The sequence below is a fragment of the Patella vulgata genome, chromosome 4 (assembly GCF_932274485.2).
Source record: "Patella vulgata chromosome 4, xgPatVulg1.2, whole genome shotgun sequence".
NCBI lineage: Eukaryota > Metazoa > Mollusca > Gastropoda > Patellidae > Patella > Patella vulgata.
The window spans coordinates 52,270,623-52,298,129 of record NC_065882.2 but is presented as its reverse complement, the minus strand read 5'-3'; the positions used below and the strand labels follow the sequence as shown (position 1 = coordinate 52,298,129).

General features: G+C 37.4%; 1 protein-coding gene across 1 annotated transcript in view; it reads left to right on the top strand.

The window, feature by feature from the left end:
• Nucleotides 1-27,507, top strand: part of LOC126818771 (uncharacterized) — a 68,560-nt gene that overhangs the window by 15,853 nt on the left and 25,200 nt on the right. Inside the window, exons 8-25 of the mRNA XM_056100663.1 lie at nt 2,591-3,094; nt 3,307-3,361; nt 3,942-4,084; nt 5,063-5,242; nt 5,483-5,519; nt 5,662-5,792; nt 7,274-7,540; nt 7,814-7,894; nt 9,270-9,479; nt 12,916-12,970; nt 14,581-14,717; nt 15,731-15,922; nt 17,303-17,339; nt 17,946-18,073; nt 22,031-22,159; nt 24,674-24,883; nt 26,292-26,343; nt 26,538-26,671. Of these exons, the coding sequence (XP_055956638.1) occupies nt 2,591-3,094; nt 3,307-3,361; nt 3,942-4,084; nt 5,063-5,242; nt 5,483-5,519; nt 5,662-5,792; nt 7,274-7,540; nt 7,814-7,894; nt 9,270-9,479; nt 12,916-12,970; nt 14,581-14,717; nt 15,731-15,922; nt 17,303-17,339; nt 17,946-18,073; nt 22,031-22,159; nt 24,674-24,883; nt 26,292-26,343; nt 26,538-26,671 (2,682 nt within the window). The remainder of the gene's footprint in view (nt 1-2,590; nt 3,095-3,306; nt 3,362-3,941; nt 4,085-5,062; nt 5,243-5,482; nt 5,520-5,661; nt 5,793-7,273; nt 7,541-7,813; nt 7,895-9,269; nt 9,480-12,915; nt 12,971-14,580; nt 14,718-15,730; nt 15,923-17,302; nt 17,340-17,945; nt 18,074-22,030; nt 22,160-24,673; nt 24,884-26,291; nt 26,344-26,537; nt 26,672-27,507) is intronic.

Below are 27,507 nucleotides of genomic sequence, written 5' to 3'. Positions count from 1 at the left end.
CCTGGAATTCAATGCCACAATGACTGTAACATTCAAAGTCAGAGTCGTGCAAATCTTGGGTTGGACCCCCATGATGATCCCAAGCATCACCTGCATTCCATGCGGTAGCTATTGGTGCGTTTGGGCGTCACATGTAACTGGAAATGTTTCTTCTGTTAGGTTCTATAGTGACTTTTTTCGTAGTCATTTGCATATTTTAGTATTATGCCCCCAAAATCAAATATCCCCTACTTTTTTTGAATAGTATAGTACAATTTGTTGACCAGAATAAAGATTGGGACATATTATTCAGTTACAACAAGAGTGGTATTGAGCTTTTAAGAACATTGTATTGAAAGCGTCAAATTCCAATTCATAATTAGACATTTAATGGACTCTCTCTCTCTCTCTCTCTCTCTCTCTCTCTCTCTCTCTGTGTGCGTCTCTCTCTGTCTCTCTCTCTCTCTCTCGGCCGAATGGTTAGCAGTATCATAAGGCCTGTCATTGAGTCAACAGGCGTGGGACATATTATTCAGTTACAACAAGAGTGGTATTGAGCTTTTAAGAACATTGTATTGAAAGCGTCAAATTCCAATTCATAATTAGACATTTAATGGACTCTCTCTCTCTCTCTCTCTCTCTCTCTCTCTCTCTCTCTCTCTCTGTGTGCGTCTCTCTCTGTCTCTCTCTCTCTCTCTCGGCCGAATGGTTAGCAGTATCATAAGGCCTGTCATTGAGTCAACAGGCGTGGTTTCGAATCCCCGGATGACGTGACAAGGAGAAGGGTCGCCTTTCCAACCTCGTGGGTTTTCTCCGAGTCCTCCGGTTTCCCCCCACTGCTAAAGACCCCTACGCGCAAGCGAATTATTGAAATAAAATTAAACCATATGATAGTCCAGAAATGACCTAGTTTGTGTCGAGTGGACGTTAAACCTCTCTCTCTCTCTCTCTCTCTCTCTCTCTCTCTCTTTCTCTCTTTGAAACCTATATTTTAGGCTCAAAGGTACCTTTTATCAAATAAACACCACCTTCAGTATCCATATGCAGCTGGCGATAAGTCCCCCAAACCCACACGATTCTGGAGATAGCCAAATGTTCAAACATGTCTATTAGAGTTGTAAGTGATTGTCGCAATTGTGGGGCAACACAGAAAATTGAACAATAAATTACCTGGCTAGTAGTTAGACATACCCTACTTTCCCCTGACATACAAACACGCACGCTTAAACAAATTTTCAGACAGTGCATTTGGGTCATTTCGTCACATTTTTGCATTTAAGTCGTATTTTTAAATCCTGTGAATTCTATGATTTAGCATGGTCGATACGAGATGAGATGGCTGTTGTAACTTAGATAATTATAATATAATTTGTTTCTTCAAATTTGTTCTCCGAGATATCTTTGCTCTCATATTGTTTCGTAATTTTTAAAGATGACGTTATATTTTTATACCCTTACATTGTCGTGTTAACATATTGTGCCGTCCAATCTGATTAAAACACATATCCTATTTCGTTTCGTTTTTTATAGTTCAAAATTTCGTTTTACTTGACTTCACAACACTAGGATCTGGAGTTGTTATATAAGCCGCGTTCTGGTTAATGTGAGGGATAAGCCAATGAAACGGTCTGTTACGAGTTCTTGGTGTGCGATGCACGGAACTGTGGGTAAACCACTAGAAACGTCAACACTGGTTGATTAATCAATGTTTGACGTCATAGGGTCAAAAGCCCGCTCGTATGACCTCTGACGTTCCAGAGTTATACCCAATATAGGCCACAGTAATTGCTAAGCAATCTTTTTTCAGATTTTGTGTGAAGCATTGGTTTCGATATCCAGCATTCCACAATATTCGGTTCTGTAGTTACCTGGACGCGATAGAGGCAACGGGTTTTAACGTATTTATTTCAAATTTGGTGTGTAGCATTAGAGGACGAACCCTGTCGACAGTCAGTCATCCGTGACATTCCGAAGTTATCCTCTTTCCGAAAACCTTGTTAACGCGATAGAGGCTACAGATTTCAACAGATTTATTTCTAATATGATGTGATTGAAGCAACCAGAGAATGACCCCTATTCTCTGTCCATCTATTGCAAAATATGGACGTATCTTGAATGGCAACCGCTTGTTTCTTGTCCAAATCAACTCCTGGCGAATTAGGGGTTGACCATATGATAGAACGTTGGTCTTGTTTCTTGGCGTTCGTGTGTTGGTGTAGATAATCATTAGGCGAATATCTTTGCTGTCTTCGACCATGTACATTTTACGATTAGAGTACGCATGGGGTAAATAGCTTGCTTAATTTATGTGTTTAGCGAGAGTTATGAATCTTGTCTTTGAATTTCATTTCACACATACAATGATTTAGGTTAAGCAGGGTCGTTATCAGTTTTATTGCTCAGGTGATTCTACTCACACATGAACCCTCCACAAGAACCGAGGGTAAGCAATGTCAGCTTTTGGTCCGTCCATGTTTGGAGGACAATAATTCTGATACTGATTGGGTGATAGTTATGAATATGGAAGACAGTATCACTGTACATTCATTTCAGTATGGTATGTAGGTAGTGGGCAGGGTTATCAATTTTATAATGTTGATATATGTTTCAGGGTGCTAGGGACAAGCAAAAAATGACAGACATAATAAAACGACTGGAAGAAAAGCAGAAACATAAAGAGACATCTGCCCTTGAAAATAAAGTGAAATCTGTCAATAAAGCCGAAACATCTAAAACTAAAATGGAACATGTGAAGTCCATCCAAGCGAACGATACCAAAGAAGCCACCCCAGTGAAAGATAAAGTGATATCTATTCCAGTGAAAGATGAAGAGAAAACTGCCCGAAACCAATATAGTACGAATATAGTTCAAGGGAACGAGAACGCAGTTCAAATTAATCCAAAAGCACCCCGAAGTTCCGTAGGACTCGGTCTAATGGACAATATCGAACATGTTCTCCTACAGGCTGAAGATCAACTTAGAGCCGGAACATTTAACTCAGAGAACGGTCGTCTGTTTAATAGCAAATTACATGAGTTTTTGCTCAACTCTATTGTGTTAGATGGCGATATAGTATATCTGTTAAGAGACAGGCTGTGTAATTTCCATATAGAGGTAAATTATTAATTACTGAATTGATTTAAAGTGAAAAGTCGTTTGTTTTTTTCTTCTGAAATTGACAAGATACTAAATTGTCTATGCTGCTTAATTTCATTTCTTATTTACACTCTTCTTCCCTTTATGTATAATTATGCATGATGCAACTCAAGACAACATTAAGTGAAATGTTAAAAATAAAAGGTGTTTATATAATAAATTATTTTCAGACGATTCCAGAAAATGTCCAGTTCATGTTGGGTATCCTTCGTTACATTTTCCATGGTAAGACATATGAATTAGCTTTCTAATAGTAATATTTACGGCAAATGAACTGATAGATAAAATTCGAACAAAATGTGCTTTCAATAAGATCAGACGAAATAAGGAATTTGATTGGGTGGTAAAGGCCTGCACGTGTCGCCTACGAACCCAACGGGGGACATTTTACCATTTGCTTATGTAAACTGCGGTGATGTGAATGACTTCAGACCGGCAAAACAAGATTTGACTTGCTTTTTTAAAACTCGATTGACCTGCAATTTGGAGTGAAGTTGCCAAACGTCCATATTGTAATATAAATACAATACTTTTTGAATTATTCCACTTTTAACAGCAGTGAACTGTTTTTCTCGGATATAAGAAAGAGCCCTAAATCCAAAGTCAGTGTTAAAGATTTGTTGAAAGGGTTATTGTCCATGTCAAATCCTTGTAAACACTGTAAAGACCTAGACCTTCTGCTATTTCTTTTGACACTTACACTCATTGACCTACTTGACGTATTTGAACATTTTCGTTATACTGTATTTAAATTGTGTTTTTTTTATTAAATAGATATTATTTCAGCTAATTGTAATTATTTCAGCTATTTCAGTTGTTGATATCACTTGTCGGTTCAATGATAATTGGTATCCTTCATTTAACGTACCAGCAAGATATGCTCAAGTTCGTGATGTATCACTAAAAACCCTGATTTCAAAACTGAAACCAACAGATTTAGACGATACGGTAAATATAAACGGATTTAGATCTTATTGACGTGCAACAGTAGATGATGATATTATAACAAAATAAACCCGTTTTGGTAGAGCTGTTAAAGTCTTCCTGGATCAAATGAACAAATGTGGTGTTCGTTGAACTAACAAAGATAGTTTTTTCTATCCGTTCTGTTCATACCAAAATTTGCCGAAGTAATTTGACATTGAGCACGTGAAGATAAAAATGAATATTATGGCAAGCCGGTCCCAAATTGACCTAAATAAAGTTTTGAAGCTCAGTTCTTTTCAAATCGACCATTGGGTTCCAATTCCGGCAATTAAAGCCTGGTTCCCAAGCGGGACTAACAAGTAAAGTGTTGCCATGTCGTTCCTTAGGGACTAAAAAAAACGAGGTGCTGTCGGACGATACGAACTATCCATGTACACTTCACCTTGAATGCATTTGGAATTCGACGAAGGGTACGTGGAAATGCCGCTGCCCGAGCAAAATGTTCGTCTTTATTATAAACAATTCCCGTCTTCATTAGCTCGCAAGTAAAGACAATTATGGCATTATACCCCATTTGATTTCATTTCGCTCTCTTGAATGATAGCTAGGAATGGAATTGTAAACAATTTCAAATTGAAAGAAATGTCGAGGGGTTGCGTTCCTGGGACAGTTTGGTTGTCACAACGATTTCCATGGCCCCATGACCCGTTTTACTTGCGGCCTTTTGTTTGAAGGTTCTACAAAATCTTGCCCCCATCTCCATTTACTTCCGTGGCAACCTATAAAGACTGTGAGCAACGCCCAGAAAGTGTTACCGATTTTATATATGATAAAGTATTTAAACAGCACGGACGACTTTGAAGCGGTTAACATATTAGTTGTCTGACGTGTTCTTCGGTGGTGTCTGAAATAAAAGACATACCATTGCTGACATTTATATAGATAATGTTTAGAACATCATGTCATATCGTCTTCGGTAAATTTATTATTTTATTTTAGATATTAAATGAATTTTTGGAACTAGTTAAAGAGGATCTACGCAATAGGTATAATGCTGCCAGCTTTTTTATTGCGACCGAAGTTTTGAAGTTGGGACATCTTGTCTTTGGAGATATGTTATATCATCGGACTCAATTTGTAAACCTAGTTATTTTACGATTAAAAGCAGTAGAGATTAAGGTAACAACAAGTACATTTTCCTGTTGATAGGTTCTTAAGAATCTTGTCGTCCCTTCATCTTCTAGGATTGGCACACCATTTTTTTTAAATTCCCGAAGGGATGCCAATTAATTCAAATTCATGTTAATGTGAAATCTCAATATTCTATAAAATCAAATATGGGTTTCGTCACATGTTCAAAGGGGTACAATACATGATTTTTGTATTCAAAATCTTGATAAATTTAATCCTCTTTTTCAGAAAAATCCTGAATTTGTTTTATCTCAGTTAAAACCACGTAAGTGAGCACTTTATTAGAACTGGGTAAGTTATTTATATAACGAATGTTTACAATGGTAAAGTTTTTAAATCAGCAAATAACCAATAATTGACGCGTACATGACCCGCTTAATGATAATATTAATGTCTGTATATTTAAGTTCTGCCTTTACTGGATAAAAATAGACCAATATGTGCTCAGGCATTCCAACTACAATCAGAAGCGTACGAAGAAAAACAAATTTACAGTCTGGCCATTGAAAGAGCAAAGTCTGCAAGGGAAACATTTGACGTAAGTTTTAAACGAAACACGGAACGGATACGTGAACGGATAAGTCCCCAATGGACGCAGAAGGCGCCCTTTCCGTTGGACGCATTACGAAGTCAACGACCAACGTGCCCACACTGGTTGGGTGCCCATAAAGCCGAGTGACATTGGCTGGGCGCCTTCGACGAGATTGACGGGACATCCAATCAATGTCACTTGGTTTTATGGGCGCCTCGCCAATCATGTCGTTATATATATATGCGGTGTCCCCTCACCCCCATATGGCGAGGCGTCTCATAATGAATCACCTGATTAACACGACAACTTGATTGATAGGGTGTGATCTGTGGGGTACCTTATCCCGGAGAGTAACCCATAATGACATGGTTGGTGAGCGCCTAAAAATGACAATATATGATTGTCGGACAGCACATAATGCAGAATACCGGGTGAGATTGGTTGGGCGCCCTTCCTTTCTTCAAATCTTTATAATGTTCATATCATAATATCATAATACGCAAATTTCGCAAATTCAGCTTCAAAAATTTCTGTGGGGAGAGCACGCTAGACACTTCTCTGAAACGAGTCCACGGTGCCGTTCGCCGTTGACCGTCAAGTGTAGGTACATCGGCGCCCCAAGAAGCCCTATCGGGCAGGGGGGTGGGGGGAATTTAAAGTTATAATAAAATGTCAGCTCACTTTGGTAACCACGTGTTGATGCATTTCGGCATAATTTAATACGTTATACCCAAGTAACTGAAAAACCATGTCATGTTACGAGGGCTGGCTGAAAAGTTCTAAGTTTGAAAAGGATAGATCAGTAAAAAGTTGGGTTGAAATAAACCTTTGCCACCAGCAAGTGCAATCATTGAATGACTCATGGATATAAGAACTGCAACTGTAGTGTTATTATTGTTTACATACCAGACCATCTTGTGAACCTACCCATTGAAATCACCAGAAATGGACAAAACTGACTATAGTACCTGCAACTGAAAGAGTTAACCCCAACACCTATTGGTCTCCACTTTAGGGGATGATGCCTCGTCCTTTTCCACAGTAAAGAAGTAAGCTGCGGAATTTAAGCATGGCAGAGAGAGCCTTGACGATGACCCGTACGTCTTGTAAGGCCATCAAAAGCAACCATTCAAAAATACATTACACGCGTGCATCACATGGTGATGTCAATTAATTAAGAAAAATTAACGATCACATTGGAATAACTAACCGATACTGTCACGCATGCTATGTTTGTCACGTGCATGTTCTTGGTGTTCGCACCTCCGAACTGGCGTTCGCCTTGATATCGAATAAAATCCATTGATCTGTCTTTGGTGCACAGATTGAAACTTCTTTTTTAAAATAAAGTTATGATCTAGAACATTTTGTGATCTAATTTGAAATTATCAAACTGTATTATAATTGATAGGAAAAAAACATGCCTATATATTTGTATTCCAATCATGGTTGAGTATATGTAGTTTATATGTACCGATTTCTTTCAGGAAACTGCCGACAAACAAACCATGACTAATATAATAAAACGACTGGAAGAGAAGCAGAAAATTAAAGAGAAATATGTCCGTAAGGATAAAGTGGAAACAACTCAAAATAAAGATAAAGAAAAATCCATTCCAGTGACAGATAAAAGGAAAGAAGCTCCAAACCAATATAGTACGACAATAGTCGATAGTAAAGAAAAATCTGTTAAAATTCAAGAAACCAAAATTATAACTGATCATGGCGAAATTGGTACCACTCACACTAAATTGGTAATTATTCAAGTAAAATCTACCATGATTATATCTTGATTTAAAGTTAGCATTTTGAATTGCAAAAAAGACAGAATCTGCCATGCCACGCGTAACTTCCGGTTGATCGACAATTATCTACTTGAAGCACTAGTTTTCTTTTCCAGTTCTGTTCAAAATGTCCTATATATAATGTAAACCTTTTTTTTAATTAGTGTATAGTTTAAATGCCCATTTTTCAGTCTACATGAATGACAAATTTTAAGTCAAACGAACCCATTTTCAATATTTCAGTCTCACGATGAGTTCAACCATCTCGTAGAAAAATGGGCTGAAGAATGTTTTGGGGGTGATATTGACTTTGAAGATACGGTGGTTTGTATATTTCATTGAATTAGCCTGGAAGTTGGATATAAATGTCACACCTTGTTCATAATAATAAGTCGTGTTTGACTGATAATTGTGACAATACCTTCTGCAGAGAGAGAGTTCGAAAATATCAGATTGACTGGTACCTTTTTAAAATCCCATTTTCTACGCGAAAAATGGAAATAAACCTGCAACAGGGAATCGGAAAGATGTCATGAAACGTCCGCATTGCTTATATTCAGATATCAAGAAAATGTCCCAGAATTTCAAATACCTCCATGGCATCGGGATAGAGGTTTCTAAGAGAAAATTCACACAAACCTTTCTAGATTTTATTCACTGAGTAATATTCTGACATTGTGCACAAAAGTAAATCATCGGTTTGAATTTATCTGACATTATAATGCAAAATGACTTGGTTAAAGAGAAAGCAATTTTGCAAAGGTGGCACAGTTGTTTTCACGAGAGTTTAAACCCATCCTAAACGTCCATATTTATGTTGTCACCCTGTCCGTCCTACAACAATTAGCTTGTGAACGCGATAGAGGCCACAATTTGTGGCGGATTCTTTTCAAATTTGGTGTGAAGCATTGTGGTTATGCGAGTACGACGTATTTCGATATTCAACGTTCTGCGACAAGTCGTGCCATAGATAAGCCTCCTTTTCCGGAAACCTTGTGAACGCAATAGATGCCATAGTTTTAACGCATTTATTTCAGATTTTATGTATGGTATGTTGTCAGGCGAGTAGGACCCATAGGAATTATAATATTCAGCGTTCCGCGACATTCCGTAGCAGAGTTTCTGCTCTTTTGTCTAAAACATTGTGAAGCATTTGGGGTTGTAAGAGGATTCCGTTACACCGCCCTTTGCAATAAAGGCTATAAAGTCTTTTCAATATTCCAAAATCGGTGTGAAGCAATGTGGTCATTAGGGGACGAACCCTGTTGATATTCAAATTTCTACGTTTTTCCTTTCAAGAATTATCCCCCCCCATTTCTGAAAACCTTGTTAACGGATTCTTTTCAATTTTGAATACAAACAGTGAGATTATGAACCATATTGATATTCAGAATTCTGCCACTTTTAGTTTTGGAGTTATCCTCCATTGGTCAATATCCAAGGGGATGTTCGATTAAACGTTCCGGAATTAAATTCTGTCAAACCCAAAAATAGTGACAATCGAGTGAAAATAGGATTGGAGACTAGAACGCATGCGCCGACTGCACGAGGAAATATCTCAACCAACCAACTTTCCGGTCTGACAATCGAGCATCCCCTGAGTTTCTATTTCGGATAAGCTACTGACGAGACATTGTTGCTGTCTGTGTGTATATCATCACTTTGTGTGGCTATCTCTTGTTATTTATAATTTATAAAGTTCGATCCTCATTTGGAACCTTTTATACGAGATGCGGAGGCAAGCCTTGTTCAAGAAATGTTCAACGAATCGACAGGGAACAATTTCCATGTGGATCTTAGAAGATTTATATCATCAAAAAGGGCCACCGAAGCTAATCCACATTTAATGACTTTTTGGACCATGGTCGTTACAAGCACTTTGATTGAGCGTCTCGGGGGGGTGTTTAAGGTAAGAAACCTATTGCTTGTTTTCCATGTGCTTTAGGCTACTTATAAGGTGCCAATCTAAATTCAGGAGTACTAGCGAGGTTAGAATTTGTTGTAACCTAAAGTGAATACCACGAGGTTATCGGAATTGACCTTTGACACTTACTGCTGCCAGATTGGCTAATCTGCAGATTGACTGTACTTCATATTGACTGTACTTCATATTGTGTCGATAAACTCACCAGAACTCTTTCTAAATAAATGTAAAACATGGGCTTCTTCTTGTCAGTGGTCAGAGGGCTTGGGGAGGAACATTATTTAGTCGTTCAGGTGTACGAAAATACGGAGACCCCGTGTACACCTTGACAGTAGGGGTGGGGGGTGATAATCACAATTTTGAGTAAACCCCTGCTCAAAAAAAAAATTGAAATTTTGTTCCACTAGCTAATTACCCCCCGTACATGCCCTCTGAAAATTTACCCCCCAAATTAAACCCTATTTGCAGGGTTATTTTTAATTTTGAGCTTGAATAACATAAAATAGTGGCTTATGCAACATTAGTTTAGGTTTTCCATGGCCTCGGAAATAATCTACGAAAATCCAATATGGCGGAAATCCAGTATGGCGGCCAAAATCGATCGATTTTTTATATAGAGGACAATAGTAACACAATAATATGGTTGTAATTATCGTTTTAAATGTTTCCAAGGGTGCTGAGTAAGAATATATAGTCAGAAATGCGTTAGATCCATTCATTATGCGGACCTCAAATATAACGATACACTTCAGATGGATTCAATGACTGACTATAAGCAACGAAATGAACGCTAACTCTTAAATTATTGTATCATCCTACAATACTTTCATCTGTATAACTCATATAACATCATAAACGACAGGACCTATTAAATAGATTTAAGTGTCCATTGAGATCAGTGCTTGGTTAAAATCTTTGAGTGTTACCGTAGTTTTTGCAGTTACATTACAATGTACCCAGGTATATTTTCAGATTCGTTGCATAGATGTTCGTAGGTAAGTTTTTATAGTCTTTTTTCAAACTGAAGATCACTGATTTTTGGGACAGATAGCGCTGTATCCCTTGCATAGCGTACTTCTAGAAAAAGGCGATTATTTTTTACAGTTTCATTGATGGTCATATTCACTTGTACACATGAAGTGAATGGTCCCCCATGGCTTTCAATGCATCCAGATCTCTATTACGTCTCTTATCTACAGCCACATTCGCGATCTTTTTGTTTTTTAATCCCTGCTTCATTTATGCTTCCTGTTTTTTTACTCCAAGCTTCTATAATTTCTGGGATTTTGCCTCTACGTTGTACCATTTTAGTGTATTTACTTTATGAACCTGACGGCTGGGTATCTATCAAAACAACAGACATAGATTTTACTTGGGTTGAAGCTGTGCATGCTAGTTATTTGGCACCTCTTCTCTGCAGTTCATAGTTGATAAAACCTACATTGCACTCTGCTGTCAGATTGTGAATAGAGGCCTTCTCTAGCTTTTCGGTGTCCATATTTTCAAGTGCATATTCAGATTCCTCATTTTGATAGTCGCCAAATCCGAAAAGTTCCCCTTACTGATGTTTTAATCCTTGTGCCAGCTTCGGTAATATCATGGATAGTACTTTCAGCACTTTGTCGCTCATGTCATTCATCGTTGCTTGCAAAGCTTCGCGTACATGGTTTCATTGAACCTTTCTTGCGATCTAAAGTTAAATGCTGGTGAGTTCATGTTCATGAGTTCAGAAGGATCTGTACTTATCAAATCATCATAAATATAGTTGTTTAAAGGCAGGTGTCAGCTTTGTGTATGTCGTTTTACTGGATGTCGTTAGCGAGAGAAACAGTTCTACAAGATGTAGTCCCACTAGGGCTCCTACACAGTATAAAACTTTCAAAAAGTCGAGATCTATGAAGCATCTGACCGAACATCTTATTACCAACAGTCACCACTGCTCCTTCAGCCTGATTTTGACTCATAAAAACAACTTTTCAATTTATCAATGGTTTCATAAACGTCTGGGCGAACTTTCCGAATGCTGTCGCGTATATGCCGATATGGTTGTGGTAAATCGTCACGTTTTGGAATAAGTTCATATAACTTTTTTCTTAGTTTAGGCTTTTTCATATGCAAAGTTGATTGTTGGTCTTAAGAAGATTCGCTTGGCTGAAACTCATCTCCTATTTCAGTTTGATTATCCTCATAATCAGAAAGGTCACTGAAACCAACTGTTTGCTCAGATCTCGCTTTATCTTGTTCTGCTCTCTCACTCATTCTTTCTATTGCTGCCAGATCCATTCTTCTCCGCTGCATAGTTTTATTCAACTTTCTGTCATCAAAATGTTCACAATACATCAATCGTTCAGTTCGCTGATCATTCAAAAAGTCCCATTCCTCTCCTGTCATTTTTACTTGATAAGCATTTTCTTATCGTTTCATCGTAGCTTGATCCTCACAGAAAATATCGAAGATATTGTTTGCTGCTTGGTTGAATTCTTCAACTCTTTCATTGTATTTCTCGTTTCGACGTTCTTTTCTAGTTTGTATCAAATTTGTGAAATCTGAATAGAGTTTTAGTATTTTATTCTTGATGTGGTTAGTTCTTATTGTATATACATTACAAAAGATCCAGTGTTCCTGAAGCAATTCTGCTAGAATTAATGCAAATTATTTTGTTATTTTTGGTCATCTATATCAGATATCAATCTATTTTGGCCCCATATTGGATTTCCACCATATTGAAATTTCGTAGATTATTTTTGAGGCCGTATTTGGACTCAGCACCTTCGAAAACCTATAGCAAGTCGTAGGATAAGCCACTATTTGATGTTATTCAAGCTCAAAATTGAAATAAATCTGAAAATAGGTGTAAATTAGGGGGTGGGGAAGAGGTAAATTTTTTTCAGAGGGCATGTACAGGGGGTTAATAGGGTCGGAACAACATTTCATTTATTTAAAATTCTTCTGTACTACATTCTCCATATTTTAAACAGGGGTTAAGCAAAGAAATTGAAAATCCCCCCCCTCCCCGAATGACAGATGGAATTCAATTGCTGTCCGGGCACAATTTTCCTCTTGGAGTAGGTCATCGTCATTAGCCCTATTATACCCTATTTCCCTCATTCATTGCTGTTTACTGATTTTAAGGTCTGTTACGGCTTTAACCCATTAAACTTAATAATCACAGACCACCGGTCATACGGTGATAAATTATAACGACAGACATATACTAAATAGTAGACAGTACAGGAGTAATTTATGATATTACAGAAACCATGAAGCATGAATTAATGGCAGGCCCTATAGTCCAATCGGTAGTACGAGGATGAAATTCGTTTGATTTTCAATACTCATTTCTATGTCCATAGTCCTTGTGATTTTCAACGATATCCGAAAATTACATGCAGAATTAGTGTCTATAATCGTTTGATTACAGAGAGTGCCAGAAACTTTAGTAGGTTACCTTGGAATTTTGCGGTATATATTTCACGGTAAGTTATTACTATTTCATACATTTTTTGATGAGGATAAAATGTGTCCACCAAGGATAACGTATTTAAGTTCGTTTTATACACCCTTATTGAAATCTGGTCGTTGTTTTGTAGTTACTTCTGTCCGTCCATCGGACGCTCTAAACTTATCAGTCGACATATATATACACAGTATTTTATTTGTAATTTGAAGAATGCCACTGATTTTAAACGATTTTCAATAGTTTCACAGTTATTTTCTTTGATCATCCTGAAAATTCTCGTTTGATAAAATTTATAATAAACATTTGCTTTTTTGGTAATCATCATTTAAAGTATATTTGGCATTTACAAAAAAACGTCAAAATGCAATAAAGAAATAATTGTGAAAAAATATTGCTTCAAATTCTCCATTTTCTTCTGGGACTAATATGGTCTGTTTCTCGGAGGAAATGGAGTCTTGCATTGTAGTGTTAGTAAAGCTTCAATGTAACAGCAGTGATGGTGACAGTCGTTTACTTTCCACTATAACATGACTGGTATAAAATCAACCATATCAGATACTATTTCAAATTGTGTTTTTATACGCCCACATTGAAATGTGGTCGTATATTGTTGTCGCCCCGGTCCGTCCGTCCGTCAGGCGTCCACAATTGCCTGTGGACGCTCTAGAGGCTAAAGTTAATATCCGATTGACTTTAAATTTATACACAGTGTTTAAGGTCATGAGACGAAGAAGCCTATTGATTTTCAGCGATTTTCGATAATTACTGCCGGAGTTATGGCCCTTGATCACTTCAAAAAATCTTGTGGACGCTCTAAAGGTCAAAATTAATATCCGATTGACTTTAAATTTATACACAGTGTTTAAGGTCATGAGACAAAAAAGCCTAATGATTTTCAAAGGTTTTCGATAATTACTGCCAGAGTTATGGCCCTTGATCACTTCAAAAAATATTGTGGACGCTCTAGAGGTCAAAGTTAATATCCGATTGACTTTAAATTTATACACAGTGCTTAAGGTCATGAGACAAAGAAGCCTGTTGATTTTCAGCAATTTCCGATAATTACAGCTAGAGTTATGGTCATTGATCACTTTGAAAAATCTTGTGGACGCTCTAGAGGTTAAAGTTAATATCCGATTGACTTTAAATTTATACACAGTGTTTACGGTCATGAGACGAAGAAGTCTATTCATTTACAGCGATTTTTGATAATTACTGCCAGAGTTATGGCCCTTGATCACTTCAAAAAATCTTGTAAAGGCTAAAGTTATCATCCGATTGACTTCAGATTGATACACAGAGTTTAAGGTCTTGAGATTTTCAATGATTTTTTATAACTTGAACAGCTAAATCCAAGATGTTAAAAGTTTCGTATACTAAACTTTAGCATGGAGCAGAACTTTATAAAAACCAAACAAGTTCTAATGGTTTTCTGATAATTACTTAATGATTTGTTACTCTTAATCAGATTTTAATGTATTATAAATGTTTCATTACCGAAAAAAAGTAAAAATATGCGACAACTCTTGTTGACTGCCCGGACGATATAGCTGCTGTGGGCGTATGTTTCGTTGCATGGCAACCTATCTTTTACATATTTTTAATGGATTAATTTTCGGTTTCTAGTTATTGCAGCGATTGAGAATGTGGGAAGATTGATGGCATCTGATGTTTTATCACCAGTTATTGGGATACCGGCTGATTTAAACAGTCTTTTTGATACGTGCTGGAAAAAAATGCCCCTGTTTTTTAAAAAATTGAAGGTAGGTCATACACTTCAGTGTATGAGTATAATGTCGTAACCCTGTTCGCCGGTCCACCCGTCAACAATTATCTTGTGAAAGGATAGAGGCTACAATTGTTAGCATATACAATATGTATTTTGGTATGGAGCTCTGTGATCATGAGTGGACAACCCCTATTTGGTTTTAGCTTTCCGCGACCTGCCGTTCCATAGTTACACACCCCTGTCGAAAACTTTTTTAACGGGATATAGGATATAATTTTTAACGGCTTTTTTGCAAATGTGGTGCGAGGCATTGGAGTCCTGAGAGGATGTACATATCAATCAACCTTCTTTTCCGGAGTTAACCTTGTGAACATTGTGAACGTGGTCTGGTTTTTCGTGACCCCCTTGCCAGAGTTAAACCCCCTTTTCTGAAAGAGGACGATTCCTATCGATATTTAGCGTTCTTAACATAACGTGTCGGTCGAGTTACCCCCGCCCCCTTTCCCCGAAATCTTATTAACATGATACTATCAACAGCTTTAAACGGGTGCTGTTTCAAACTTTGCCTTCATAAGAGGACGAACCCTGTCGATATTTAGCTCATTAAAATCTGCCGTGACAGATTAAATGGTTGGTAAAAGGGCAAAAGGATTCATTTCGATTTTGAGAGGTTTTGAAAAATGTATCTGTTGATAAATGTGTGTACATTCAATAAAATGGAGTAGCAGTAGCTTGTATTACCTTATGACTATGATTATGAATAACCATCGGACGTGACATTAACTGCACATTTATCAAATACTAAAGCCCCAAATATCTATTATTAACGAGCCTGGATATTATTCAGATTGTTGGTTGTTAGAACAATTTAAGAAGATTGTTTTTTTTTTCTTCTAATTTTTCTATACAATTTTTGTAAGTAGATGGCTGAACGTAGATCTCGTGGTAGTATGTATACGTTTTGTGGAAAGATGGACAGTTAATTAGGCGATAAAACTTTCATTAAAAAATTGTTACCTACAATTTGGGTGTTCAAATTAATTACAGGAAAATCCAAAGTATATAAAGGAATTGACAGGAATAGCAGAACTAGCTTTCCAGAATGGTAATAATAATGGATGTTTTTTTATTACCGAAAGACTTTACGAATTGATTCTTGAAATGAACCATGGTATGCCAACAAAAAGTCGACTATTGTCAGATCTTCTTATACTGCAATATAAAGCTGTAGATAGCAAGGTAAATATTAAAAATAATTCTGACGACGTAATTCATCGTAAGATAAAATGGAATTAGGTTTGATTTATTATTGAAAATGGAAGGGTGTGAAATTTACATTCTAAAAATGGAAAATGAGTTAAACTTCTTTCAGAAACGCTTACTAAGCAATCGGTATTCCTCGACAAATTTTGGTGATTTCCGTTGTGTGTGTATGTTTGTCCGACTATTGTATAAATTGAACCGACTACAAAATTATGGCCGTCTTCATTAGCCCAGGTTAGGAGCAGAACAGTAGGACGTTAAACCCCATTTAATTTAGGAGCAGAACAGTAGGACGTTAAACCCCATTTCATTTCATTTCATTTCACAAAATTGTGGAAGAAAAACGTTCCCAATATCATTTCAATGTTCACGGTGCAATCTGCATATGTCAGCAGTTCAAAATACCTATATTAATTTTACTATTGTATAAATTGGACTACAAAATAGCAGCACTGGAATTGTAGTCAGTCTCCACTACATTCTACATATTTCAAATTCTATACGTGAAGGCCATTTCGAAATTGATCCGCAGTACATATTCCCATTGTCCACTGTATAACAGTTTGGATAATTTTATCGAAAAACATACGCGAATCTCCGTATTACAATTGTTTTTTTTTTGTCCAGACATTCTTGTGCAGGAATGATCGAACATGAATACATTCCTATTCCTCGGGTGGATTCGGGAACAGGTACCCGGGGAAGCATCAACAGCATTGCAAAACATGTGGAACCATCGGGAGGCCTCGGGAGAACTGTGAAAAGTTTCAGTGTTTGCGTTGAAATTTTTCATTATGTGTTCCCGACGTTTTGTCAGGGAAACAGACTGGGAGGCATCCCAGAGCTTTCCAAATAAACGGAGAAGTTCCGTGGATGCTTCTCCGGTTTTTCCGCGAAATATTTTTCCCCAAGGCATCCCCGAAGCATCGACGATGTCTCGCTGAATTATCAGGAGACCTTCCAGGATATTTGAATCATCGGTGAATGTTCGGTGACCATTCGATGATCTTTCATCGACACATTCCCGATCTCGGGTTTGCACCCCCGAAAATTCGCCCATATTTTGGCGACGGTTGAAAAGTGCATTCTTCCTAGGGCACGGATTGGTTGGATTTAGCATAAAGTACATCTCTTTTTGAATCGGCGATCATCTATGTCCCACTGCATGTACTAAACGGAAATCGCTTAGCCTCGGGAGGCGTCGCAAGCCATATGGAACCATCTTGAAGCCTCGGGAAACGATTGGTTATTTTCATATCCCCAGTGGAACCTACGCATTACGCTCCATGTAATCATGAGTTTAATCTTAAAATGATTTTGCCATTTATTTGTGTTTGCAATTTGATATCTTTTCAGGCATTTCCTACACACGTTATGAATATCGCCGGAATAAGTAAGTTTCCAACGCAAATCTTGATAATTTGCTCATTCAATATTTCTGGTTAGGCTGTTGGAGATACTATAGGAAAATGGATCAATGATTGGTTATCTATTTCAATGTGTTAACCTATATCCAACCTCTAAATAAATATTCTAAAGTATCATTGTTTCCAAAAATATTTCAAACTTTTCGCTCAAAATTAGGCAATGTTATTTCGAAAAAGTCATTCTCCATTCTAAAGTAGCATTAACTTAATATGTTATTCTGAAATATTTCCTTCCGTAACTGATTAGAAATTACAGTAAAAACAGAAACGATCGAATGTAAATCAGTTTATATACATTCATATTACATTACTATATGCGTTGCGTACCATTTGTGTCCATTTCTAGTTGCCAAAGAATAGAGATTTAGCTCCTTTAAGGTCACAACTACTTGAACGATTGGTGGAGTATGTTTCGCTGTCCGGTTACCTATGCTTTATTCAGTCTTCCTAATTACAATATGAAACTTACTTATTACATGTACTTGTTATTTGAACAAGAAAGCCTTGTATCATTGATGTTTTGCCATATCGTCCGTTTCAGTTGTGTACCATTTTTACTTTTTATGTTTTAGTCCAAAGAGTTGCCACTACAAAAGACCACACAGGACACGCTTTGAGTTTTCAAGCAGAATTTTTTAAAGTAAAAAAGATTTACGACCTTGCTATACAAATAGCAAAGCAAGCCAAAGAAACTTTTCAGGTAATACATAGTATACTATTCAAAAAAAGTAGGGGATATTTGATTTTTAAGTGTTATTAAAGTCACCTAATGAAACTGACGAAGAAACAAATGACAAAATGAAATGAAGTTCACATTCATCGATTTATTCCAAATGATCGTTAGACTAAGTAAGGCACAGACTGACCATTATAAGGGTAAAATGATACCCGGGGTCAAACAGCAAAGTTACCACAGCATCACAACCAAGTCAGTAACGGGTAAATCCTCCTCTGTTTGCCAAACAAGCATTGATCCGACGTGGCATACTCCTAATGAGACGTCTAAGGTCATTTTGGTCCAGATTGTCCCATTCCTGTTGCAACGCAGCAGCAAGTTTTTGGACATTGGCAGGACGTTGTTGACGTTGACGTAACCTCTGTCCAAGCATGTCCCAGACATGCTCGATGGGGGAGAGGTCGGGACTCAGTGCTGGCCAAGGTAATGTGGTGATGTTCTGTTGTTGGAGGTAACCTGTAACGATCCTGGCCCTGTGACATCTTGCGTTGTCATCCTGGAAGATGAAACGGCGGCCATGACGTCGTGCGAACGGCACAACATGGACTGCCAAGATGTTGTCCCGGTAGTACTGGCCTGTAACACGCCCTGCAACAACATGTAAAGCCGTTCTCCCAGCAACAGTGATGCCTCCCCACACCATAACAGAACCACCCCCAAATCGATCATGTCTGATGACGTTAACGTCTTGGAAGCGCTCGTTTCGACGACGCCACACCCTCCTACGTCTGTCCAAAAAATCAACAGTGAACCTTGACTCATCTGAAAACATCACATTGCTCCAGCGTCGATTATCCCAGTGTTGACGATCCCTACACCAACGACGTCTTGCCTGAATGTGATGATCTCTCAAACAAGGGATCACGCGAGGACGTCGGGCGCGAAGGTGACCCCTATGCAGTCGATTCCGAATCGTCTGGCCACTCACTCTCACACCAGTGTCTGTTTGAAGACGAGCGCTGATCTGATTTGTTGTGATGACACGATTTCTCAAGGCCAAGGTACGGATAAATCGATCCTGGGCTTGAGTTGTCGCCCTTGGTCGACCTGAGCGTGGTCTGTCCTGTACAGATTGTGTATCACGGTATCTGGACCATAGCCTGCTTATGACAGACTGAGAAACATTCATCGTCCGCGCCACAACCGCCTGTGTTGTGCCGATCTGTAGCATGCCAAGGGCACGTAACCTTTCATTTTGGGTAAGCCGACGCATATCAAAATTTGTTTTCTGGTCACTAAAACAATTAAACTGATGTTTCCACCCTGGAATTCAATGCCACAATGACTGTAACATTCAAAGTCAGAGTCGTGCAAATCTTGGGTTTGACCCACATGATGATCCCAAGCATCACCTGCATTCCATGCGGTAGCTATTGGTGCGTTTTGGGCGTCACATGTAACTGGAAATGTTTCTTCTGTTAGGTTCTATAGTGACTTTTTTCGTAGTCATTTGCATATTTTAGTATTATGCCCCCAAAATCAAATATCCCCTACTTTTTTTGAATAGTATATAATAGGTCTTCCTTTGTATCTTCGATTTAGTTCATAAATCATTTTAATGTTTATTTTGTTTGGGTTTTTTTATGGGAGGGTGGGAGGCACCCGTGGCATCATGCTGACGATTAAGCAATTATGCAGGGGGAAGTACGTCATAATGTGGACGTATATTGCCGTCTCCCCTCTGTGTGTGTGTGTGTGTGCGCGTGTGTGTGGGTGTGTTGGGTTGGTGTGTGTGTTGTGTGTGCGTGTGAGTATGGGTGTGTGTGTGTATGTGTGTCGCCTACAGGCCACAATTCTTAAGTGATCATAATTATTCCTTATACCCTAAGGATGATCCCTATTGTTTTTGGTGCATGCCCGACTCCCAGGGGCAGAGCTACGCCCATTTGTTTGTTTGTCGTTTACAGGTCGCATTTCTTAACGTATAATCTTGAAACTTTACATACTTATTCTTTGTACCATAAGGAACACCTCTATTGTTTGGGGTGCATGCCCAACCCCCATGGGCAGAGCCACGCCTATTTTCTTTTTGTGTGTTTGCGTGTCGCCTACAGGCCACAATTCTTAATCGATCGTCTTGAAAAAATTTCATTTGAATTCCTTATACCCTAAGGATGATCCGTATTGTTTTTGGTGCATGTCCGACCCCCAGTGACATAGCCGAGCCCATTTTTTGTATTTATTTGTTTGTCATCTACAGACCGCATCACCTTGAAACTTTGCATACGTATTCCTTCTATCCTAAGGAACACCCCTTTTGTTTGTGGTGAATGCCTAACTCCCAGGGGCAGAGCCACGTCCATGTTCTTTTTGTATGTCAGTATGTCACTTAGAGAGCGCAATTCTTAATCGATCCTCTTGAAAACTTTTTTTTATACTTACTCCTTATGCCCTAAGGCTGACCTCTATTAATTTTGGTGCATGCCCGACCCCCTGGGACAGAGCCACGCCCAATGTTTGTATGTCTTGTCTTTCACCTACAGGCCGCAATTCTTAACAGATCCTTTTGAAACTTTGCATACCTATTCCTTATACCCTAAGGATGACCCCTATTGTTGGTGATTGCCCACCCCCCAGGGGCAGAGCCGTACCCATTTTCTCTTTGTGTCTCTGCAATTCTGAACGTATCATCTTGGAACTTTGCATATTTATTGCGTATACCGTAAAGACAGCAATTATTTATTTTGGTGCAAGCCCCGACCCCCTGGGGCAGTGTCACATCCACTTTTTATACGCCCACATTGAAATGTGGTCGTATATTGTCGTCGCCCCCGTTCGTCCGTCCGTCCGTCCGTCGGTCCGGCGTCCACAATTGCTTGTGGACGCTCTAGAGGCTAAAGTTAATATCCGATTGACTTTAAATTTATATACAGTGTTTAAGGCCATGAGACGAAGAAGCCTATTGATTTTCAGCGATTTCCGATAAGTACAGCTAGAGTTATGGCCCTTGATCACTTCAAAAAATCTTGTGGACGCTCTAGAGGCTAAAGTTAATATCCGATTGACTTTAAATTTATACACAGTGTTTAAGGTCATAAGGCGAAGAAGCCTATTGATTTTCAGCGATTTCCGATAATAACTGCCAGAGTTATGGCCCTTGATCACTTCGAAAAATCTTGTGGACGCTCTAGAGGTTAAAGTTAATATCCGATTGACTTTAAATTTATACACAGCGTTTAAGGTCATGAGACGAAGAATCCTATTGATTTTCAGCGAATTCCGATAATTTTTGCAAAAAATCTTGAGGACGCTCTAGAGGCTAAAGTTAATATCCGATTGATTTTAAATTTATACACAGTGTTTAAGGTCTTGAGACGAACAAGTATATTGATTTTCAATGAATCTTTATGACTTGAACAGCTAAATCCACGATGTTAAAAGTTTCGTATACTAAACGTTAGCATGGGGCAGAACTTTATAAAAACCGAACAAATTCTAATGGTTTTCTGATAATTACTTAATGAGTTGTTACTCTTAATCAGATTTTAATGTATTATAAATGTTTCATTACAGAAAGAGTAAAAATATGCGACAACTCTTGTTGCCTGCCCGGACGATATAGCTGCTGTGGGCGTATGTTTCGTTGCCTGGCAACCTATCTTTTGTTAATATTTTGTCTGTAAATTTGGCAAATCCAACCCAACGCCTAGCCTTCTTTGCCTCTTGTCATATTACAGCCATTTCATTCTCTTCATTTTAAAAGTTTCTTCATTTTAAAAAGTACCATATCAATCAAAGCACGATGCACTCGTTTATGTTTCCCACCAAGATTACTTTGGCTTTGTAATAATCAGGCTGTGTGCTATTGTATTACTATATCATCGAGATGGACGAATCCGTATTAATCACCTGTAAGTAGTTCTACCTGCCTGAAGCCAATCAAATATTTAGTTTGGTCACAATCATTTGTTTGATATTCAGTGTGATGAGGAAAAGGAGAGAATGGTAAAATATATAAAAGAATTACAGGAGCTAGAACAAAACAAAAGCGATGTTCCAGAATCAAGCGTTCCTTATGTAGACGGGGCAGATGAAGAATATGATGACTGGGTAAAAGTATATCCTTTTATATAATACATGATAAATATACTTATATTTCGACATCATGGAACATATTCAATAGTCATTAAACATAATATCGCAACTCTATACCATAGTTATTCACATTAATTTTGTCTTAGCAATAATTTCTCATTCATGGACTGTATCCCATATTCGATATCAATAATACGACCTTCATTTTGGAGAAATGTTTTGCAAGACTTGTATTTGGAAATTTGTTGTTCTAGATTTGTTTTTCGTGGTATGTCTCTGATGAAATGTAAATGTAGGCTATTTTTTGATTTTCGAAATTAAATTTTATCTTTATATTAAACTAGAATTAAACATACATTATGCAAGAGCTAAATCTGCCTTTCTTTCTTTAGGCCTAAAATGGTATCTAAATTATTAATTAGACATTAATTAACTTATCCAGTCCATAATCAACTCTCGATGTCATCGCTAGTGTGTGATGTTTATTGGATTATGTTCTGATTTGTTGTCGACTTCAAATCATGTTTTTAATAATGAAATGGATAATCGAGACTATGTTTTTTATCGCACCGACTTTAGTAATCATGATCGAGGCTAGGCCGAAAATTCAATCGCTAAATTCTCGGTTCAGACTGAATCAATTTGACTGAAATTTTTAGCAGATTTCCTTTATATTCTCTAGTCCTTAACTATTATAGTGAGAACTGTCAGCTTCTTATCTAATCTCCCATAATGTATCTTTAAATTAAACAAAAATACCATTTACAAATCCGATATGACAAATATTGATTTTAAGATACAAATATTAATTTTAGTGTACAAATGTGACAACAAATAAAGATATAAGAATAAAGAACTATGAATTAAGAACTAAGAATAAAGAACATTGAATAAAGAGCTGTTTGGTGCTCCATACATATTAATGTAATATGAGTGTACATAAACTGATGTGGGTTCATTTTTTAAAAGTTTTATCATAATTTATTGTAAGTTGTGTTCGTCGAAATACTTGAGCAGTCCACGTTGAATGACGGTCGCTCGAGACTGGTTAGTTCATTTCACGTCATCGGAAACACGGTTTTACATTTCACTTCGACACTGACATTTAAAGGAGCTAAGTCGCTAATATTTGGCAACTAGAAATTGACACAAATGGGTTGCAACGCATACAATAATGTAATATGAATGTATATATATATTGATTTACATTTAATCGCTTCTGTTTTTACTGTAATTTCTAATCAGTTGGGTTCGAAGAAATACGCCAGTATTCTCAATCGAATTTCAATCTCTAGCGTCTGGTTATTCCAGTCTACGCCGTTAGTATTTATTGGGCATGCTCTCAAGATAAGAATATAACGTCACCGTTTGGCATGACTTGTGGAATATGCCTAGCCCCCTTTTTTAAGTCCCTTATTACAAATAGGGCTGAAACGCATTATGGTACACGATTCGTGTACCAATTGTAAAATGTTTATTTTGTCTTAAATATTGGATATCAGAAGGCCATCTTTTCCCGATAAGATCACAACATCAATGTTGATTTAAACCGACAAAGAAATCGTGTTTTCAATGTCGAAGATTTTGAATGATATTGAGTTAGAGACTTAGCTACTTTAAATTTGGATATAACAATTTCTCGTAAGATTTAACAACATCACTATTGATTGAAATGGGCCAATAATTCGTGTTTGGGATGTCCAAGAATAATATTTAATTAAAGCTTGACGCCTTTTAAATATCACGTTCATGAAGCGTATTTTATATAAATATCGTATCCATTAAGCAGACTGCCACTACCTATCTGAATCAAAAATATGTCCAAAATGCAATTCTTCGGATGATGATAACTACCACTTTTTCTTCTCTTGTCCACTTATTCATCTATCAGAATCGAAATATTAAATTCATTAAAGATATTCACAGAAACTATTTATCTAGATCTAATTTTGAATGACTCCACAGGCCTTCGAACACCTCTAATATTTTGATTTTTGAAGCAGTCCATAATTTTATAAAAAGTAGCAAAAGATTTTGATTCGCTTTTACATATTGTTGTATAATATCAAATAATTGCATCAACTATATTTCGCATATATCATTTCCACATGAAACTGTATATGTTCGGTTTTACAATTTATTATATTTAATCTTATTTTTATGTATATGTTTATAATAAAATTTATCGTTTATTATTTTCTTTATCCCTGGGAAAGAACTTATATAGGCTTTGTCTGTTGTTCAATCCTTTTCAAATGAATAAAATATTGTTTAAACTAAGCAGACCATTTTCGGGCAGTGCGCCTTATTCATTAAAGGATACATCTCATATAAATTGCAGTAAATAAAATTTGTCTGCGAAATACTCTTAAATCCCATTTTTCTAGCCCCAAAAAGTTATAGCTCTGTGATGCATTTTTATAAAACTACAAACGTCGAGGAGAGGGGTGATACGGGCCATGCATGTTCATCGATTCTTTTTCACCTGAATACATTTATGAAAAGTATCATGCTATTTTTGTCCAATAGTTTGATGCTAAAGATTTAGTTCCACGGTTAAATGGAGAAATAGAACAACTTATTGACCAGACAGAACAAATTATTATACATGGTAAATTTGATAAGAAAGCAGCTGAAGAATTTGATAACATGCTAATGAATCATTTGGGAGGAAAACATGACCATGAAATAGAAAAGATTTTGAACCGAATACTACAAGGATTTGGCATGATACTTCAGGTACGCTTATACAAAGTAATTATATTCTCCAGATCAATGGGGTATGGGCCACGCTGGCTAAGTGAGTAAGACGCTGGTTCTCTAGTCTGGTTGTCGCGGGTTCGCTCCCGGTGTTGGCTGAGAAAGTTCATCGTGATTGTCCTGCGTGGTTTCCCCTTGTCAGTGGAGCAGGACGAAGGGCCTGACAAGGACAGGTGTGTAGTCGTCCCATGTACACATTGTCGTGCACATAAAAGACCCTTGGCAGTTGGAATTTGATATTAGAGTTGGTCGTAGCGCCGCTGTCCGTCGGTCCGTTAATCTGTTATTGTTTTCATGGTAGGAGCAGTCAAGCTCGGGTATTATCGAATCAATTCAAAAGGATTAAAATTATAGCCCGCTTTACAGAAATATGCCCTCTTCATTATCCCAGTCGTAGCAGAACAGTAGGGCGTTGAACCCCATTTCATTTTATTTCACAGACATGTGGTTTACAACTTAAAGTGAAACTTGACAAAAAGCAACTTTATATATAATTTACTACATTTACCATAATCTACATGAAATAGACAAAAAATATTAAAAACAAATCTTAAACCCACAAAATGTGAAATATCGTAGGCGTATTCAATTGCACTTTTTAATGCAAGATAAGTGAATAATATTTAAGACTCACAAACTTATCTCATATAGTTTGATCATTAACATAGTTAACAGTTAACTAGATGAAGAATAATAATAATGCTACATTCTTTAACACCATAACACTGATTGATTGGGTGCGGGATTAAATCGGTGTGAAGCATTGTGGTCATTGGAGATCGGATCCTATCGATATTCCGTTCGAGAGTTATACACCTTTTCCGAAAACCTTGTGAACGCGATAGAGGCTATAATTTTTAACGAATCTTTTTCAAATGTTGGGTAGTGACGGGTCATGGCGAGGGCAACAGAGGCAATTGCCTAGGCGATATTTTGTGAAAGAAATAAAGAAGATCCATTTCCCAAAAATTGCGAAACAAAGTAGCCCATTTTCGGTAAGTTTTGAAAATATTTGGTAGGGAGACACAAGGGGCATCGGATGTACTCCACAAACCACCATATCAGGTCAAAATTTCAAACGTTTTCTCGGGTTTCCCCCCCCCCCCCCCCGTGTCCTCTTGTCACCAGGGCCCGGTGACCTCATGATCCGTCACTGATAAAAAGTAAAGCAGTGGACGAACCATATCATAATTGAGCGTTCCGCAAGCTACCGTTCTACAGTTACCCATGTATGCTTTAACGAGACACATTTGATCTAGCAAATCTAGGAGCCCTAATAATAAGCTGTTACTTGGTTAGCTCATACCTAAATCGGCACTGGCAGCTATAATTGATATATAGGAAATATCTGCGCTATCAATGTATATTTGTTTGTTTTCTTTTACAGAGTTCTCAAAGTTTGGCTACAATTATTGGCTGCTTACGAAATCTGTTTCATAGTATGTTTCCAGTGCTTGATAATATCAAGGTTTATTTTACATGCAAACATTTAAATGAAATCGTCTACATTCAAAATAAAAAAATAGTCTGTCATATTTTATTGCTATATTGTAATTGAATGTACATTTTAAATTTGGTCAAAACTCGAAATTTGTTAATATATTATTTCCAAAAAGATATAATTTTTCTTCAGTGGCGATTACCCTAAAGGCTTGTTATTGTATTTACTCGGAAGATAATGAATTGAAAGTGAACACATCTTTTCTGTGCATGTTCTATGTTGTGGCCAATGCATTATTCAGCGCCCAAAAAGGCATAGAAAAGAATGTAAGTAAAATGCAAAACAACAAAACAATTTTTAATTCAGGGGCTTAGTTATCTTTAAAATAAGGTCTAACGGGTGACTTCTAAGCCTATCAGTAATAACTATCTATACAGACAAGAGATAAGGTTTTTTTTATGGATGAATCGAATTAAAATATCTTATCTTATAATGTTTCTTTATACCAACATAGCTGTGAACAACAAATCTGGAACCGATCAAAGAAAACGTTCCAAATTACACCCCATATAATCGTTTAACTGAGGACATGGGGGGTTGGATGGCCGAATGGTTAGCGTGTGCGCGTTATATCATAAGGTCTGCCATTGAGTCAACTGGCGTTGTTTCGATTCCCCGGTTGTACGTGACAGGAAGTAGGGTCGTCTGTCCAACCTCGTAGGTTTTCTCCGGGTTCTCTGGTTTTCTCCCACTATTGAAATAAATTGAACCATATGTTAGTCCCAAAATGACCTAGTTTGTGTCGAGTGTACTTTAAACCCCATTGCTCTCCCTCTCTCAACTGAGGACACCCTATAAATCCATTCAGTCATGGGCAGATCAATCATGCTGATAAACCATGATCTTAAGTAAACTCTACTGAGGTACTGTCTTGTAGGCGGATTGTATCGGATTGTCAACTTAAGTAGAATACACACCTCTCTAGTAGTTTTAACATGTAAGTGAAACTACTGACCAGGCGTTAATTCAACAAGTTACATGGATCGAGATTTTTAGTACGGAAGTGCCCGTACTGACAAGGAAGCGTCTTGGTACTGATAATACCAGGATCGACCGGATCAACCTGATTATTGATCCAATATGTCACTTCATAAAATGATTC